General features: G+C 41.1%; 1 protein-coding gene across 1 annotated transcript in view; it reads left to right on the forward strand.

Annotated features, from left to right (window-relative positions):
- The window catches only part of LOC119733272, a 95542-nt gene that overhangs the window by 42381 nt on the left and 33629 nt on the right, over positions 1-19532 (forward strand). Inside the window, exons 20-30 of the mRNA XM_038206861.1 lie at positions 4107-4259; positions 5596-5853; positions 7555-7723; positions 8838-9016; positions 10523-10661; positions 12649-12858; positions 13078-13144; positions 14085-14248; positions 15651-15778; positions 16954-17095; positions 17815-18051. Coding sequence (XP_038062789.1) covers positions 4107-4259; positions 5596-5853; positions 7555-7723; positions 8838-9016; positions 10523-10661; positions 12649-12858; positions 13078-13144; positions 14085-14248; positions 15651-15778; positions 16954-17095; positions 17815-18051 — 1846 coding nt within the window. The remainder of the gene's footprint in view (positions 1-4106; positions 4260-5595; positions 5854-7554; positions 7724-8837; positions 9017-10522; positions 10662-12648; positions 12859-13077; positions 13145-14084; positions 14249-15650; positions 15779-16953; positions 17096-17814; positions 18052-19532) is intronic.

Here is a 19532-nt window from a genome sequence, read left to right on the forward strand (position 1 = left end):
TGTAGCCCATTCAGCGGATCCCCCCTCTTTGCGTCAGTGATGGGTCCAAAGGAAAGGCAGAGGCCAGTACAATTTGGGATCAGAGACGCCGCAGGAGTTGCCAGTAAGGTGTTGAGTCAACATCAGACTGCCTTCGGGACTCCGGCTCTGGATTTTTTTAGATGAACTGCCTTAACTGGGGCAGTGGTTGACATGGCGCCAGGGCATGTCCACACGCCGGTGGGCCTGCACACCATGTCTCTGGGGCCCACTGCTGCTCCGAGATCCCCTACAGTTCAGCCTGGGGTCGCAAGATGCCCAGTTACCATGTGTTGCCATGAGGAGGCACTGTAGGAGTCTTGGTGAGGGAGAGGCTATGTACTGGCAGGGGAGACTTACGCACTCGGCTCCCCTTTTTGCCCCAAAATGGGGCTAGCCAGCGGCAGCAGCTGAAGGTAGAAAGTGGGGTGTGCAATACTAACTACAACTACACTACTGCACTAGTCGCATTACACCACCCTGTGGTAAACCACTAACACACAATGCATGTAAACCTAACCAAAACCACATGTAAACAAAAGAGTTACACATTTTTTTCAGATTTGGCCACCAGAAAATGTAAACATATGTTTGCCAAACAGCCAAAGTTGGAGTTGACAGAGTTAAAGGCAATGTTATTGTTGGCATTAGAGCATGTATTGTAGGAATGAACATTTAAATGAGAATGGATCTTGAGGACAAGTACAGAAGAGCTAATCGATTAATACAATTGTACATCAAAGTGGCATTAAAGTACATGTTACGTTGGTTGATTTTCATCCATTCAAATCCGTTAAACATATTATTGACATAAAGGTCTCTTATTTGGCAACCAAAAACTAATCTAGCAGCACGGTTTTGAAGAATCTGAATCTTATTGAGATATTTTTCACAGGTGTTAAACCAAACTGGGAGGCAATAATCTATATAAGGAAGAACAAGTGATTTGTAGAGAATATGAAGCATTGATTGATTGACAAAATAAAATAATCGTTTGAGTACTCCAAGTTTTGGGGCTAGTTTGTAACACACGGCCTCTATGTGTTTGTTCCACTTAAGATTACAATCATACCACAAACCAAGGTATTTAAATTCAGAGACAGTCTCTACAAATTCATTGTTAAGTCTAATATTGAAACCATGAGAGGAATTGGTTTTGGTTTGGGATGATCCAAAGAGCATGGTCTTAGATTTTGCGATATTCAGGGTTAACTTATGTAGATACATCCAGTCAGAGATTGTTATGAGTTCATGCTTGAGGGTGCTTTCAATATCGGAAATGTGTTCAGAACCACATAGAATAACAGTGTCATCAGCGTCTAACACAATGTTACACTGAGAAACAGAATCCAGTAAATCATTATTAACAATGATTAAGATTTAATTCATAAATACCTAAGACAGTTTACCCATTCCTGTTGTTGAGAGCCTGTCACGTGACCGGTCTTAAACAGTTGATTAAACACTGGCTGGCTAGTCTTAAACACTTTTTAAGTGTGTGTCACATAAAATTTTGACTTTTTTGAAATCAGGACACTTCACCCGTTTATTGGTTGAAAGAATACAATACTTGGTTTAGACTTGACTCAAGTCGGAATTGCTTGAAGTCGTTATCTTGAAAAGAAGTAAAACAAAATTCACAAAAATCACTTAGTTTACATCTTTCCAGAAGCACAGACAGGTTACCACAGGTTACCACTTCAGCATGCATTCCTCTTCAGTGCTGCATAACAATGCGCGTGCACACTGTATGTACCGGCACATTATACAACACGCATATTATACTTACCAGTACATGTGTGTGTGTGTGTGTTCATGTGCAGAGCATGTGCATGTACATGAGGTGCAAAAGTTAGCAATGCCGACTTGATCATCTGCCATAAGCACCCCCCTGGCATGTACGCACACGTACTCTTTGATGGATATTGTGGCGGGGATCTCCCCGCGCCAAACCTAAGTTCGTTGGGACCAAGTCTGACACCTATTAGAGTGTAGCTGATCTTCCCGTACCCAAGCTTTCCCAAGACGAGAGACCACTCAGAGCGACCTCAAGGCTTAGGGAACAGGTCCATTTTGGAGGAAATATACCGCCGATTATGATGATTGTGATTATGATGATTGTTGACTTACCCACTACTGTAAACAGTGCACGGCTAAGTCAACAACGTTCACTAATGTAAACAATGCACACTAAGTCAACAACGTTACTAATGTAAGTAATACACACCAATGTAAATAACACACGTCACTGTAAGTAACTCATGCCAATGTAAGTAGTGTACGCCAATGTAAATAACACATGCCAATGTAAGTAGTGTACGCCAATGTAAATAACACACGCCAATGTAAGTAGTGTACGCCAATGTAAATAACACACGCCAATGTAAGTAGTGTATGCCAATGTAAGTAATACATGCTGTTCAGCCTTAACCTGATTTACGCTTTACCCATGCAAGCTAGCGTCAGTATCGTCAGTAAATTCACTTGTACGGCTGTGCATCAGCATTACACAGCGCAACTTCAGCACAGTTATGGCCAGCGCCTTTACACAGTGCGCATCAGCATTACCCAAAACACAGCGCGAGCAATACACGACCTTACCGTCCGCTGTCCACGGCACAACTGCTCCGCACGATCACGTGACTAGCCCTCACATGCGCATGCGTACGCATGCGCCTATCTGTTTCTACTCCTCACCATGGGATGCGTGTGCGTTCTTTGCGAAACTTTGGCTGCGCGAACAAGCAGACAGCGCTGATTGCATTTTAGGAATAATATCAAAACAATCTGCGCGTATATTTAGGGATGAAAATGCTTATTACCTGAAACACTGTGCTGTGATTGGCTTCTACCTAAATGGGTAGAAGCCAATCACTGCGAAAATTATTAATCTCCATAGATTGTGTACAAACGTGGAACAAACGTGCGTGTACGATTGGCAGATTGACTAATTATGGGTTGCTGCATCACCTGAAAATAACATGTACCGTACATGTACTTTTTTTTTAGCATGCTTGCGTTGTACTGTACGGATGTACGTATGCGCTATGCGTTGATTTACTATAGCCACAGACTGAGCGCAACCGAGACTTCGGCCAAGTGTATCCTCGGTTAGGCATGCGCAATGCAACCAGTGAGTCAGTATTTCATAGTCCTAAATTCACACTACACCGTTTTAGCTAGATTTTGCACCACATCGCGCAATACATGTACATGCAATGCCCACGCCAATCTCCATATAAGGAGTTGTTTATACGACTACTCGTGAGAGGTAAATACCATAACACAGCTAAAAAAACATGAGGTAAACTTGTTGAACAAAGTCGTTGGAAATTATATTTTTTTACTTCAACTGTTTTTACCAAAAGGGTGTTTATGAATTGGAATAAATATGTGCTTTGCATGTATTAAACACTATTTTTAAGACCATTTGGGAGTCTGGACGCTGTTGATGACCTTCGGCTCGGTTCATTATCCAGGGTCCAGCCTCCAAACCAGTATTAAACATAGTGTTTAAAACGGGCCAAGCACACATTTATTACCTTATTATAGATGTCTCTCATTAGTACTCCATCTTCGTAGGAAAATTACAACTGCATATTCAATGCCATCAGGTGCATGTGCCATCCGGTGCATGTTCTAAACACGTGCGTAAACATCTCTTCAATATATGGTGCAGCCGATGCTCGTCAAGAAAATTTCACACCTGAAATGCTGATGCATGTGACAATCTGTAGGAAGTGACGTTATTTGAGAGAGACCTATTCAAACCCAGTTGGCGACATTGCTTCACAGAATAATTATCAGCTTTGTGCATTGTCTAGTTTTCATTAGTTACTTGTTTCTATTCATTGTCTTGTCTTTCAAAAGACCTTTATGCAATCAAACTTCATAGTAATTGCAAAAGCAAGTATCCTAGCACCCTTAAAATTATTTTTAAAAATAGTAATCAAGAAAACATGTTAAGAAAATTACTAGGTATCGCCAGTTAAAAAAATATTCTTGGAAAACTGCTGCTTTCATTTTCCATTCCCAGAGTTATCTCAATTTTTTTGATGTCCAAAATACTTTGTTGGTTTTTGTTTTAGTTGGTGGCACCATTTTCAGGCGTTCTATTCAAGAGTGCTGGTAAACCCAACCAGGTTACTCTGGTAGCTGGTGGTGGGGCCTTCAGAAACATCAAGATCTTCATTGACAACATCGAGCCCAATCGCACCATCTCCGAAACTGAGGGAGTGAATGTAAGTAGAAAAGAGACTTGATTTGGTACACGGTTTGTCGTTGGTGGGCTCTCATTTTGGATGGAATTTCAGTGACAGGTCACCATGAAATGAGCTTTAAGTTGCAAGTTGTAACTACGCAGTGCAAAGGGACAAAGCCACAATGAGCCAGTTCAGTATCAACTGCGCATGTGCACAATGATATGGGTTACGGGTCATTTGGATAAAGACGTTTCGAAGGCGTATGGATGTGGGCACAAGCCACTTGCGTGTAAATTACCAGCAGAATCGGGGTGTGCGTAACATAGCGTAACATCACGTCAGCGATGTTAAATCCTGAATGACCTCGGGTCAATGAAATACCGAACTGGCGTATTCAATGGTTTGGCCTATTTTGCTTCATTTTTAGGTGAACCTTTATCCAAGATTCCTCCTGTACCATTCCCTATTTTGGTAGTTCTATTATACAAACCCCCTTTTTAAACTCATTTTTGTGTCGCCTAAGCAAAATTTTGGGGGACACTTACCAGTCCTAAATTCTGTATCTCTGTATGACCTCATGACTGCATGACTGTATGACTGAAATTTGGTTGCAGTGACCCTTGGGTGGGAAGACACATTCTTCATCGGATTACTTAGGTCAAAGGTCATGTAGGTTTCATAAGAGGTCATTGTTCAAATGTGCTTCAAATGTGTCCTTGGCTACAGAATTTGATTTGATAGATTTTAATGTTATTTGGATGGAGTCATCCTTGGGTGAGGTTCATGACAACTCTTCCGAAATTGGAGGTTAAAGGTCTAGGGGTCGGTTGAGATTGTTTAAAAATGCACAAAATTTGACTTTTTAAAGAACACAAAGCATACAGGGATTGACCGTGAAATAAGGCAACGTGCGATCTGCAGACTGCTTGTATTGGTTGCGTTTCTCTGGTCCATAACAATTTGCAGAAAAATGGACTTACGGTAATGCCTCTGGATTTACAGCATTTTTTCATCCTCTGCCTGTCCAACGCTATGTTCCTGGACAATTTGGGTGTTAACTAAGACATACCATGTATTTGAGCAACCTGAATCTGGACTGCTCATTCACTTGTAGTAATACAAAAGTGGGATTCTAAATGTAATCAACTTTCTTTTGCGAAATAGTAGTTTTTGCACTTCAAAGTTTGTAGTCTGTATTTCTGTTACAAAACTTAGTTCCCCAAAATGTTATATACCACTGGATGGTGGTTGTTCCTCAGAATTACAAATATCTCACTAATCCGACATTAAACTGATGATTGTTACTAACAACACGTTTTGTGTATGATCTCTCCGTACTCTGTTCATTCTGGTCTATAATCTGTCCATCCACAAGGTGATAGCTGGTACCGTCATGGGTACAGTCGGCAGGTCTTCAATCTGCACACCACCCAACTACATCCACATGTCCATGAAGAACTCTAAACCTAACCCCCTGGCAGCCATTCTAGACAGTGTCCTGGATGACGATCCTTCAGCTTCTGATGAAGCTGCTAAGGAGGGCTATGTGGACCCTAGTAACTACCTTGCCAAGAGGCCCCTGACGCTACCAATATGGACTCAAGTCTGTAATGATTTTAAGCTGGTGTGGCTGGTAGGTCCTAGTATTGAAACCCTCTAATCTAAAAGCCGTTTCATACTTCATGCGAATGCGAAGTGAATTTGACGTCATGAAACATTCGCTGCAAAATTCGCCCGAGTTGAATTGTGTTCAACTTTTGCGAATTCGCAGCGTGAATACTTGCTATGACGTCACAGATTCGGGTTCGCTTCCGCTTTCGCATGAAGTATGAACCGGGCTAAATACATAAATCAATAATAACACTATGACCTTTAATCCCAAATGTGAGTTCATCCTGCAGCTGATCTCACAAAACAGTGTGTAAATTTTGCGTTGCATAGGACTTACACAACACATTTATTGCGCAGCTACGCAATAAACACAATAAAGGCAATAAACTTACAAACGATTTCACGAAGCATGGCGTAGCTGGGCAACATGTTAAATAATCAAAAACATTTGGATGAGGATTATAACAGCATTTACGATGGCTGTTTGTGTACGATTTTGTTGGTTTTTGTCCGACTTCCTTCAGAATCATGCGGCAACTCGAAAAGCTCTGTAAGGCCAAAAAAAAAAAATATTCGGTCTCTGGTCAGACCAAAGTTCCGGAATTGACGCGGCCACGCGGTTTTTTTTTTTTTTTTTCCTTTTTTTTTTTTTTTTCTTCAAGCTTGGATTGTACAGACAAGGTGGGGTACTATTTTGCTTTTTTGGTGTCCTCATGTACATTGGTGTCCTCCATAATTTGCCTTGGTGCTTTCGATCATTTGCCTTGGTGCAATTTCCCATTCCTTGGTGCTCTTTGGTAAAAAAAAAATGAGGAGGTGCGGAAATAGAGGGCGCTGTTGGAGCTACCGCGGAACATTTTGGAAAAAAAAAGATCGACGCGCATGATTAAAATCGACGCGCGCGCTGACCAGAGACCGACTTATTTTTTTTTTTGGCCTAACAAGTAAATAGCAATTAATTTTCTTCAAAAACAAAGTTCTGAGTGTCGTGTATGAACCTTGATATGTTTTGCTATTACTGGCACCATGATGATCACGATTTGCTGGTAAAATAGGTCATTTTTAGTGGCTATGACACAACTTATGCCACCTAAAATAATTGCGCTAGTAAAGCTGCAATTTGTTGTACAAGTCGCGTACTGCGCAATATGAAACTTTTGTGAAATTGTCATAGCTGAAATGTTGCGCAGTGTCGATGTTGCGCAACTTTTGAAATAACTTAGGCCATTGCGACGCAGCTAAGTCAACATATGTGATGCGATCAAGCTATTAATGAGTTGTTTGTAGGGAATTTTCATTTGGTGATTCAGGCCAAAATAGGGCCACTTTATCACATCTCTTGGTGTTCTGACTTCCATAATTGTTGAACTGAAGGTGGTATCAGCATGTGGTTTTCACAGCAGTAATGCTGAGATTGTGCTTTTTTCAAATGTGCAAAACAAAAATGACCAGGGTCGACAAACGTCTCATGCAGCTTGATCGCATCGCATATAATAACAGTCTGAAACTTGCTGAGTGGCCTTATAATCCACCTGAAGTGGGAATCTGTGGAAATTTAGTGACTGCACCATCTGGACAGAGTATTATTTACATCCATGTTCAGAAATCCATGGAAAAACCAGCATTCATTGTTTTGGTGGCTTTGAATGTGGGTTCCTGTTTATTTTCGACCATCTAAGAAAGACTGCATAATAAGAACCTGTACTTGAATCTTGTTTCACAGGGAAAGACAGTGTTGGAAGGTTCTTTGTTTGGACGCGGTAATAAGACTGGAGAGACAAATGACACCAGCCCAAAGCGCCAACCTCCCCCTGACACAACCACCGATAGACCTGACCCTAGCAAGAGACCACCACAGCGAACATCTTCACTTGATCAAGCAATATCACCAGGTAAACAAAACAGCTTGTGAATAAGTCATGCTATATGTATATATTATATTTATACAGTGGAAAGCCGCTATAACCAACATTGTTCATAATAGTGATCTTTCGATAAATTGATTATAAGTTGCTGGTGCTCCGGTACTCACTTTTCACCCTGCACGCCCTGGTAGTCACTAAAAGATGACTTTGAACACATGCCGACTATTGAATTCTGTAATTACACAGTTTTTTAGCTTACTACCTACAGCAAGTGGTGCTTTTCCCCTTCTATTCTGTCATGTCTGTGGGGAAAGAACAGCCACTTTTCTTGTCACTATTCCGTTTACATTTTTCAACAACAATGTTCGGCACGTTTTGTACACAAACATTGGGAGCCAAATAGAACAATATGTCCGATGTAGCCGAATGTTCGGTATAGCGGTAGTTGGTTTAGCGCTGCTCCTCTGTAATAATTATGTCCTTTCTAGCTTCAAGTCCCATTTATATGTGTTTATGTATTCCTTGTTTCAAGGTGCTTTACAATAATCAGGTTTTCAACTTTTCCTTGCATCAACCGACTTTCCTTGTGTTTCGATTCACACTTATGCCATTACATATTGAAAGCACTGTAAAAAGTCTTGTAAAGATTGGAATTTCCTCCTTTTTACTACGTCCCAGTTGCATGCCTGAATAATTAACCCTCCTTTGCAGACGTACATTCTGTGCAAAGATGTCAAAATCAATCAGGTGACTGTTTTCAACAGTTCAGAGCTCCCAGCAGGTTTGACTGGCTGTGACTGGACAGCGAAATTGGACCTGCATACACTGGCTATCTTTCCATTAACCCCTTTTCTCCTGCACAAACACTCCCTAGGCCTTTTACAAAAAACCGTGACACACAGACATCAGATAGACAGCATAGGATCTTTTAATATAGGACCTGTAGGGAAATGTGTATAAATCATTTACATACTGGTACTCCATTGACTCGGCATGCTATTGTGTAGCACTTCATTTGTGTGTGAAAAACATGAATCTCATAATTTCCCTTTGTATACCAGTAGATCTATGTTTTGATGAATACATGATTTTTTCTGTTGTTGTTGTTGTTATTTACAATCTCTTCACAATTGTTTTCAAGGCAACAGACAGCAGACCCAGGAAACACTTGGCCTTCCAGAGCCAAAAATAGGCTCAGGCTCTCCTTTCAAGAACTTCTCTCTGAGGAACTTGAAGATTAGCTCCATTCTGGCATTTGCCCGTACGATTGGACTGGAGAAAACAGCAGATGACTTACTGACAGTTGTCAAGACCATTGTTGTGAGTACACCGGTCTAAAGCATTCATTCTTTGAGGATTGTTGAGTAACAAAAGATTCATTGGTTCACAATTTTTAAAAATAATTTTCAGATATAGGCCCTAATGCAAAGCGGAGCACTTTCTTATGCACTGACACTGCGAACCTGTTCAAAATGTAAATTTTGTATTTTTCATTAAAAAGTATTTTTGTACCTGAATTCTAATATTGACACACTAGTAACAAAGGTAATGCAAATACCATTGAAAAGGTTAAGGCCAAACAAAAAAATATCTGGTTTCTGGTATGGAGCTTGCCCCAAAAGTGGTGCGGCAACGCGTTGTTTTTTTTCTCCCAACTTTTTTTTTTCTTCAAATGTCAGTTGTTGGTGCGGATGACGCTTCTATCCCCTTAAAACTCTCAAAAATATCCTTCAGAGTGGAGCTTGAGGTGACCTCAGTAAGGCCATAAGGCTTGAGAATGCTGCACCCACTTACCTTGTATGATCTTGACCGACTCGAACTTTAAATTTGGATAGGCAAATACAGAAATCAGAGAAAACAGTAACGTCGGACCTCGACCATACAATGACATCGACATTGTACATGAGCTGTCAGGCTCGTCATTAGTCTGCTCCCTTACATATTGCGCTAATTAAAAAGCATTTTAATGTTCAAGATACACGACCTTCGCTCTCTCATTCTGGCTTCCAGACGCACAATTACAACATTACAACACCGTCTGCAAATGGTGCCCGACTAAATTTAGAGCAAAATATATGGGAGCACAGAGAGGCCACATAAAGCTTATACTCAATCATAACCCCATCTAAAACACGTTAAACTTGTGCAGCAGCAGGATTCCAATCAAACCAGTGAGTTTAGCGGGTTTTGAGACATCATCTTACATTGGAAAATATGTTTTAATTTTGCCGATGTGCATGGCTACGGCGACACTCGCGTAGACCAGAAACCGGAGCCTTTTTTTGCCTAATTGATTATTTTCCCATTGCTAATACACCCAATATTGTAAACTGTTAACTTCACCATTATTATGGTGTCATCATAAATTAGCTAGGGGCAGTAAGCTTTTCATTGTTGTCTTGGATGCATCAATATTCCTCTGGTCATGTACCAATGAGCAACATTGTCTTGGAAATGGTACTTGAAAACCTTCTTGGGACAGTTTTGGGTAAACTATGAAGAGCACGTCAAGACATAAAGAAAACTCCATGTAAGTTCAAGGCACATTTAACTTTATGAAAACATGAACAAAACAGAACACCTGTTGATTGATAGACATAATTCATATTATCACTTTGGTTGTGGGTTACTTTCCTTTTGGGGGGGGGGGGGGACACCCTGCATAATTCCACGATGAGAACTTGTTAAGCATACATGTAGATTTACTTAATTTTCCTCTCATTATCAAATGTCTTGTCTTGTAATGGAAGTACATTGAAGAATTTAACAGAGTAGCACAACGTATAACATGGAATTCCCAAATCTTTCTCTGTTGTAAACCTGCAGAAACTAGTGAGTGACAAGCCGTGCGTTCTACCGGAGTCTTTGTCCAATGATATGTTGAGGATTGAGCTCCAGCAACGCGGTCTCAGTTCACAGGGAGAGAGAAAGACTCTACTCCAGCGATACAAACAACCCGAAGATCGTAAGTACAAGTTGCTCGTCTGTGTACTTAAGGTTTGTTTGTCGACTATGTGTGTTTTACTTCAGCCTATTTCATACCTCTTGAGGGTGCAAAGCAAGTTTTATGTCCTAAACATTTGTAGCAAAATATATTGGGAGTTAATGGGCACAAATTTGGTAATAGTCCGGACACAAACCTAACGATATGATGAGAAAAAAAACATGCTTAAAGTGAAGAAAAGACTGGTCATTTCTCCTGATATGGTGTCGTTCGGAAGAAACAAATCATCGAATGTGCTTTCAAAAAGAGTGTGCCTGTGGTGCTATTAATAAAATGAAACTCCCTATTTTTTAATCGAAAGCAGTGGCAACGTACATTGTAAACCATTAACGAGACCACAAAATAGCATTTTCTATGTCTTCTCAACATGTATGGCATCCATCAAGCCATTACTTCACCTCGTTAGTTGTCATCCTGTTTCCCAAGCTATATAACATCTATTCTGAAGACATCATGTGGGAAGCCCTGCCCGAGTTCGGCGGGGGAGTTATAGTTGGCAGTGTGAGAATTAGTAACCTGGGCTTTGCCGACGACATGACCCTGATGGCCATGACCAGAGAAGATCTGATTGATTTGCTTAGCCACGTGGAACGCTCCAGTACACCAAGGAGCCTATCTGTGAATACCAAGAATACAAAGATAATGGTTATCGATCTGGATAGACAAGACTGGTCTGACTTTGCACTCCATGGCCATAAAAATAGACGAGGTGGTCGAGTTCATCTATCTAGGATCGATGATTGCTACCACAGGCAGCAGCTCCAAGGAGATTAAGACGCGCATGGCCATAGCACGAACGAACACACAAAAGTTGCCCCCATATGGTAGAGCATGGGTGTCAGCACCAACCTCAAAGTCTGACTTCTCTGTGCCACAGCATTTGCTTTAGCTTCCAATGGTTGTGAGTCCTGGGCCATGACAAGGGCCGACCAGCGTAGTGAGTGGATGCCTTTGAGATCTGTGCATACAGACGCTTTCTCCGAGTGTCGTGGATGGAGAGGAGGACAAACCGCTTTGTATTGGATACCATAGGGAGCGAGTTGATGCTGAGAAAACAGATGGCTGTGTGGAAGATGCATTTCTTTGGCCACGTCATGCGACGTGGCGGATTTGATAAAGAAATAATCCAGGGGTTGGTCGATGGGAAGAGACGGCAGAGGTCGCCCAACAACATCATGGAAAAACGACATAAAAAGCAGTGGACTGGAGAGGGACTTGCAGCTGCATCAATTCAAGATTAGCCGCGGATCAAGATTGTTGGCGTGGAATTGCGCCATGGACTGAAGAGAGGGAGATGTACCCTACTCAAGATTTCGGACAATTTTGTTGTTTCAAACAAATAAAAAAAATTTGCACAAAATTTAAATGATTCTCATTACCTTATAATTGTATTCAACATTTGCAAACGGCAGGCAGTCACTTGCTATGATGTCATAAATTTGTGAACTTGTATGCTTTTTGCCCAGGTATGAACGGGCCCTTAGTACATGTATCTATGAATCATAATGATGAAGCCCCGATGGCACTTTGTCAAACTTCTTAGTTACACAAGTATGCGTGCCCTGGCCTACACTGCGTTATGCGGGGTGTATAATTTAGAATAAACAGTGAAATTTCAGAAATGGATGTAATAGGTGTAAAATGTTGTCTACTTTATGTGTATACTGTACTATTTGTATTTCTGTTATGAAAAATGTCAAGCCCTCGATCCTCCCCTTTCAATTTTCCATCAGCAATCCAACTCTCATGTACAACTCTAGTGATACAAACGACCTGAGGATTGTTGTTGTGTTGATTGACCTGCATGGGATCTTTTAGCATCTTTGAAAACTCTTTATGCCAGGTGCTAATGCAGTGTTTATAAATGATGTGTCTTTGTATTGTACAAGACAGTTTGTTGCAAATTCAACCTAGTAATGGAAAAACTGTGATTGTTCCTATTTTTTAGGCTGCCCCCTGCTACAAGTCTCCCTACCCAAGAATGTCTACTGTAAGATAGATGAAAGCTGCCTGGGCGTGGAGTGCTGTATGAACGTCAAACTCTTCATGGTGTCTCTGGCCTTCAAGGCATTCATGCGCTTTGATCCTTGCGAGTTCCAGTTTGTACTCGGGGTCAACTCTTGGAACTACACCATTCAGATCCTGGATGCCGAATTTAGTAAGTCCACTACTTTTGTTCAATTTAAATTATGAACTACTGATTTTTATACATTAGAAATTCGAAAAATGAGACGTGTTTAAGGTTAAGGAAAACATGAAACTGCTGGTTTTGGAATTAATCTTGTTTTGTGAAAGCTAGTTATTTACAAACACTTTGAGAGAGAGTTATTAACAAACACTGTTGAGTTATTAACAAACACTGTTATTTTCTCCCCAGACAAAGAATGGGACGTGCCAGTGCCCTTTGACATTCCATTTTTTGATGATATGGAGCTGCATCTTAGGTAGTAACCCTTTTTCACTTGTAATATGAAAGTAGTCAAGTTGAACAAAGAAATAATGTGGAGCGGTCCGGGATTTGAACTTGCACCCTCTGGATTACCGTTCCTGCAATCTATCAACAGAGCTCTCTAGCCATATGTTGGTAATTCCCCAATTTGTCATTGTCTTTGTTCAAGGTGCACTAGTCAGATGTGTCAGAAGCCATTAACACATAGGTTAAAAACCTCCTCCAATCAATTTCTTCGTTTAACCTTAAATTATTATTTTCCCTTTGGCCTTTTTTTTTTTTTTTTAATGCTGCTGGTGTTACAATATTTTCCATATCACCCATGTGAGCCTATAAAGGTTTCTTTGCCATATCTTTTGTTGTCTTTTGTTGCATTTTGTTGCAGTATAAGGATACCATATTGTTTGGAAACTTTTATGTCCAAGCCTCATGAATTTCATATAAGAAGGATGTGATCAAAGTGCCAATATGCATTAAGGTTCATTTTACAATGTCTACAAGAAGCACAAGATATTTGAGACCTGACTGAAAGAAGATCTTTTGAATTTGAGAACTTGGTATAACTTTGTATAACTGTATAGAAAGAGGAAGTACACATACTATCGCCTTCTTGCATGATCAATAGATGGTATTTTGTGACCACTTTGAAGAGCTCCGGGGGGGAGTGAGGGGGGAGGGGGATGTGGTTCTGAGGGTCACTCCACATCCCATACTGGTTTGCGCACATATGGTGCAGAGTACGTACAACTAATTTTATTCCGCATGTGCACAAACCTATAGCATCTTTGTCTCTCATCTCCGTCCCAGTGTCTCTGCCATTGGTCACAGCCAAGTCTCCCTTTGCAACCTCTGAGCCAGTTCCTGCTTACAGAGTTCACAAGACAATGCACAGGTGAACATTTTTGACCATGTCTATATTCTGGCTTCTCTCACAGGTACGTCATTGAGAAGAACCCGACTCAGCTACTGGTTAGCATGTCTGTTGGTTTCTGCCCAACGACTAGTGATGCAGATTGTTTGCAATTCATCAAGGTGTTGAAGGAATCTGCTATTCCTTTACCTATCTGTCATCCCAATGGAACCATCACATGGCCAAACAGTAAGCAGGAGGGAAAATTAAAACAAAACAGTATTGATGCATTCAAACCATCATTGTAATTGTCTTAAAAAGTGTGTAAAAATAAGGGAATAAATGTGTGTTTGGGAGGTGTTATACACTATGTTTAAGACTGGTTGGAGTCTGGAATGGTGATAATTATCCGAGGCTAATTCATAAATACCTTTTTGGTCAAAAAATCAAAACCTTTCGGTCCAAAAGTCAAAACAAGTCAAAATTTTTTAATTTCTAGCAATTTTGTTCAACAAGTTTACTTTCTGTTTTTCGAAACACTAGCTATATAATGGAGTGTCCAGCTTGCAAGTACGACGCAAACATCTCCTTTTATGGAGATTGGCGCACGTGACACGCGTACTGCGCGATGATGCGCAGGTGCAGCTGTGGTGAGAGCGTTCAATAAAGAACAATGAAATACTGACTCACTAGTAGTATTGCGCATGCCTACATGAGAATTGTGAACGTTCAACCAATACAAGGGTAAAAGTCACTAGATCCCATAGGAGTCCAAATTTCATGTTACACTGGAAAAGTGTTTAAGACTTAACAGCTATGTCTTTATCATCTGTTTAAGACTGGCCAAGTGACAGGCTCCCTACCAATGGGAATGGGTAAACTGTAGGTACCGGTATTTATGAATAATGGTTATAATGTAAAGATTGTTATGCGGATTGTTGATGATGCAAGCAAAAATCCTACCCGCTGCTATGTACATCAAATTCGAACCAGCCAACTGATCCTGTTAGCTTGGTGGTCGAGTGGTAAGACATCTGCACTAGAAAGCAGGAGGTCGTGTGTTCGAGTCCCACCCGAGTGATTTTTTCCAACTTTCACTCGGGAGGTAACACACTGAGTATACAGTGTAGGTGAAGGGCAAAACCTAATTTGATTGAGCAAAAATCCTGTTGAAAGGCTGAAAATAAATTGAAGGGACTGACTCTGCACAAAGAGAAGAAGTTACATGTTCATTTATATTGATTCATATTAAAAACTAGCTGTGTCTATCCCTACATAATTTTTCTCATAAACTAACTAAAAATAGGGAAAACAAGGTACAAGCTAGTGACAGTGCCAAAACTAAAACTCATTAACCCTAACCTCCCCAACTCCATCAAAATTCTTCCCCCCACTTTGGTGGATTTTTGTGGACTTGGTTTGGCAGGCCTTGTTTGACTTACTGTTGATGGAGTGTGATGGACTCGGGCCTGGATGCCTAAAGTAAAGCATGCATTGGAAGCAGTGTGATTGATGGAATTAGGCGGACTTGTTTCCAGTACTTAGTAAAATACAGTAGGGGTTAATTTAAATAACAAAAGTCCAAAAACGAGAACCGAAAGCTAAAACGCTGAAATAGACAGTAGTTCAAAACAATCTTATCTGATTCTAGTTGACCTGGAGGAGTATTTCTCTCGCGCTGCCTTGAAGAATCTACTCAAGGAGACGGGTGAGGAGCTACTGAAGGTAGCCACTGAGGAGGCATTGAAGTATGTCCTGGAAACGCTGGGCATACCCAAGGTAAGCTCAGACATCAATAATTAGGGAATAACAGTGTGAGGATCCAGTTTGGGGGTGACTGCTGTTAATAAATACCTTGTACCGAATTAAACATTTAAAATGATCAAATTTTGTGAATTTCTTGCGGTGATATTTCCAGACTTTTTTGTGTGCATATTCAGGGGCCATATTTTGGCTTATAAATGCATGGTACCCTGTCTCTTTAATATATGTTGTTGTATACCACCTTAGCCGGGCCCAGGCTGTGCTGGACGATGTATTCATTGCATTACGACCACTGACATCCAGGGTGTGAACTTCTGCTGTATAGCAAAACTATTTTTTTTCTTCATTTTTTTTACCTGATGGAGGAAGCTGAAATTTCTTTACATATTCCTTGTGTCCAGAATTACAAAGATGGTCGATTTAGAAAAAGTAAATAATGCTTTCATTGTAAACATCCTTAGTACTGCTGTATGAACATGGCATTTGAAATACTCCTCATTTGAAATACTCCTCTTAAAAAACTCCCACCCACACACAGCAGGGGTGTTTTGTATATATCATACGTGCACTTGAGTCAGGGGCCATTGATTGCCTTGTTCTGGAAGCCGGTCTTTGTATTAAATTTTAATACATCCCCGTGTGATTGAGACACGACCAATCAGAAGCTGTTAATAATCTACAAGGCATTTATTAATGATTGTTATTACCATGGTATTAGATTCACGTGACGTATACCAGAAGTTCATTTGATGACGGATGTTCTCAATGACCTTGCTATGTTTTTGTTGTACACTGCTAGAAACCACCCAACGCACAAGGAAAGCAATGTACCCTGGATCGTGCGTGTGTCAACACTAACCTATGCACTGTAATGTTGATGTGCATATCAATGGTTATAGCATTGTACTTCTGAAAGAGAAATGCATGGGGGTGTCAAAAGGAAGAAATTATGTCTTTCCAAATAAAGACTCAAAACAGCTATCTGAAGTAATGGTATGACCACTAAAACGAAATAACTAGAACAAGAGTCTCTTGTTATTTTAGTTTCTTTGGTCTAGGAGCTTCATCATGAAATAAACCACACAAAAAACATTAGTTTTTGATCAATTTCATTAGATTAAATAATTCAGATGAACAGTTTATTATTTCAAGTTGTACAACAATTATACCCTTAATATATTCCTCTTAAGGAATTATTGGATGGTAAAGAGCCATGCCCAACGCCATCCAGTTTGAGTAAGGTGCAGCTGATAGCCACACTGGAGGAGAGGCAACTTGCAACCACAGGAACGAGGATGGAGATGGAAGACAGGCTGTCGCAGGATGATAGAAGTAAGTAGAATAACTTAAGGAAGCTAGGCTGTATACAAATCATGTGGCAAAGCTGGCAGTTACGAAAGTGTCTATGGGAAATGGCTGCGGCCGCTACAATAGGCACATGTAGTAGCCAAGTAGTTTGGCATTTTGCATCATGCAGAAATTTATAAAATCAATTGTTATTAAACACCCGATGCTGTTTGTGTATGAAGCTTTAAATAAAGGCTAAGGGAATAGAGTGAATATTAAATATTTTGTTTTAGAGCTGAGAGGGGGGGGGTGTAATCCTCAGAAATATAGATCTTAACCAGTTAACACCAGGATTGTTTTGACAAGAACGGAACGAGGCGCGGGATTACTTTTCACTCGACCTCAAGCCAGGTGGATAGAAGCCATCACTCTTGGGCAGCACACTCATATTTCTTGCCCTGCACACTGACAGATATTTCCAGCCTCGCTCCCTGCGTATTTATAAGTAGTCAGTTCCGAATACTGCAAATGTTTTGCTTGTATAAACAGCCTCCAGCGCGAACTAGTTAAAGTGCTGAGCAAATTTGCTGCAAGTCTCTGATAAAACCAGTTGTACCAGGTAACTGTTAAATAGTCTTTGTGTAAAACCTCTCGGTACCAAGAGAAATGGTAATGCTTAGCAGCCTTTTTGAAATTGACCCTATGATGGCCAAAGACAAAATTAGACTTATTAAAGTTCTAAAATCTTGTTCTGATTTGTACAGCGTGTCGGTTCTTCACGTTGCCGGAGTTCCCCTCAGAGCTGGCAAAAGTGGCCTACTGCTCCCTGACTGAGAACTGCCTCCGTCTGGACTGCTGTCTGCAACTCGACCTTAAGCATGAGGACTGGCAATTCCGCCGCTCCTTCAAAGCCTTTGTGGAGGTAGATGCCTGTGATTTCACATTCTACTTTGCCTTTCAGCACTTGCAGTACAAGAAGTTGCTGCTGAGCTATGAATGGGGTGAGTCTATTATTTTCAAAATACAGATATTCTCTAATATAATTTGTGAATGGCTGTGAACCAAGTAACGTAATGGTAACGGACAGTTTGTTTAGTGCTTTGTTGTTGCTTTGGTTCCTAACCACCACCAGAGGGCTCTGACGGCGCATTGTTGGCTATGGGTCTGGCTAGCGCGCGCTCCTGAAATAGGCTCTATAAATAGTGTGGCGGGGATCTCCCCGGGCCAAACCTAAGTTCATTGGGACCAAGTCTGACACCTATTACAGTGAAGCTGATATTCCCAATCCCAAGCTTTCCCAAGACGAGAGACCACTCAGAGCGACCTCAAGGCTTAAGCCGTGTCCGCACTGGACTTTTTTTTTAAAGGTTTTACCGAGACGATGGTAAAATGAGAAATGGTCAAATGTGACCACTGTCCGCACTTGGACTTTCGACATGGGAAATTTTATCCAGACTGCGTGGGAGAAGTAACCGAGCTGTCACAGTGTCAGTATAATGACTCACCGTACGCAGAAAACAAAAATGCTGATCACATTTTCAGCCGCCGATACGCACAGTTATATTACACACGCCATTTGCATGCACAACATAATCGTTAACACGATATTATTTCATCTTGACACGCTAAATCTTGACGAAAAAGCCTATATTTCTGACGCATTTGTGATGCACGACATCGAAGCCATGCCGCTGTACGATGTTGCGGCAGCAGTGCCATCGGTATTCGTTGGTTCCCATCGCATGCTAACAGAATCAAAGCTATGATGTAGGACCGGAACCAGTGACTACGGCCTACGTACGTACGGTACGGTACCGGACCATGATGTACTATGCATGACTACAGTAGAACAGGACGAATTTGGATCGTAGAAAATACCAAACAAACGTCGGTGGAGAAAGATAAATTCTGCAAATTAATTCCCAGAACGTAATCTCTTTTTCAGAATCTGTGTATGTATTTTTCCGTTGAAAAATATTTATAACGACATTTTACCACTTGGACTTGATGATACACCGCAGCGTGTTTCTACAAAATTTTCCGCCACTGTAAGTGCAGGTTCGTGTGGTCTCTGTATGCATGACCTCGCGCTAGGGCCGGATGAACGCTTTCCTTTCGCGCTGTCCGCGGCGCACTGGACTTATCGTCTCGGAAAAAGTGACCTGGTCAGTTTTTCTGGGCACCCGGTCAATTTTCCTGGGCAGCATTTGGCCAGTAGACGTAACCGCTGGACTCAGGAAAAGTAACTGAGAGGAAAACGTACCAGGCTGTCCGCACTGGACTTAAAATGGGAAAAGTTCCTATAGTCTCGGTTAGTTTTACCAAAAAAAGTCCAGTGCGGACAGGGCTTTAGGGAGCAGGTCTGTTTTGGAAGAAATATACCGCCGATTATGATGATTGTGATTACCCTCTGTTAATTGCACGATAAACCAACAACAAATATACCTGGACAACAAGAATGTCGGCACCACAAATGTAATCG

The sequence above is a fragment of the Patiria miniata genome, unplaced genomic scaffold (assembly GCF_015706575.1).
Source record: "Patiria miniata isolate m_02_andy unplaced genomic scaffold, ASM1570657v1 HiC_scaffold_1, whole genome shotgun sequence".
Classification (NCBI taxonomy): Eukaryota; Metazoa; Echinodermata; class Asteroidea; order Valvatida; family Asterinidae; genus Patiria; species Patiria miniata.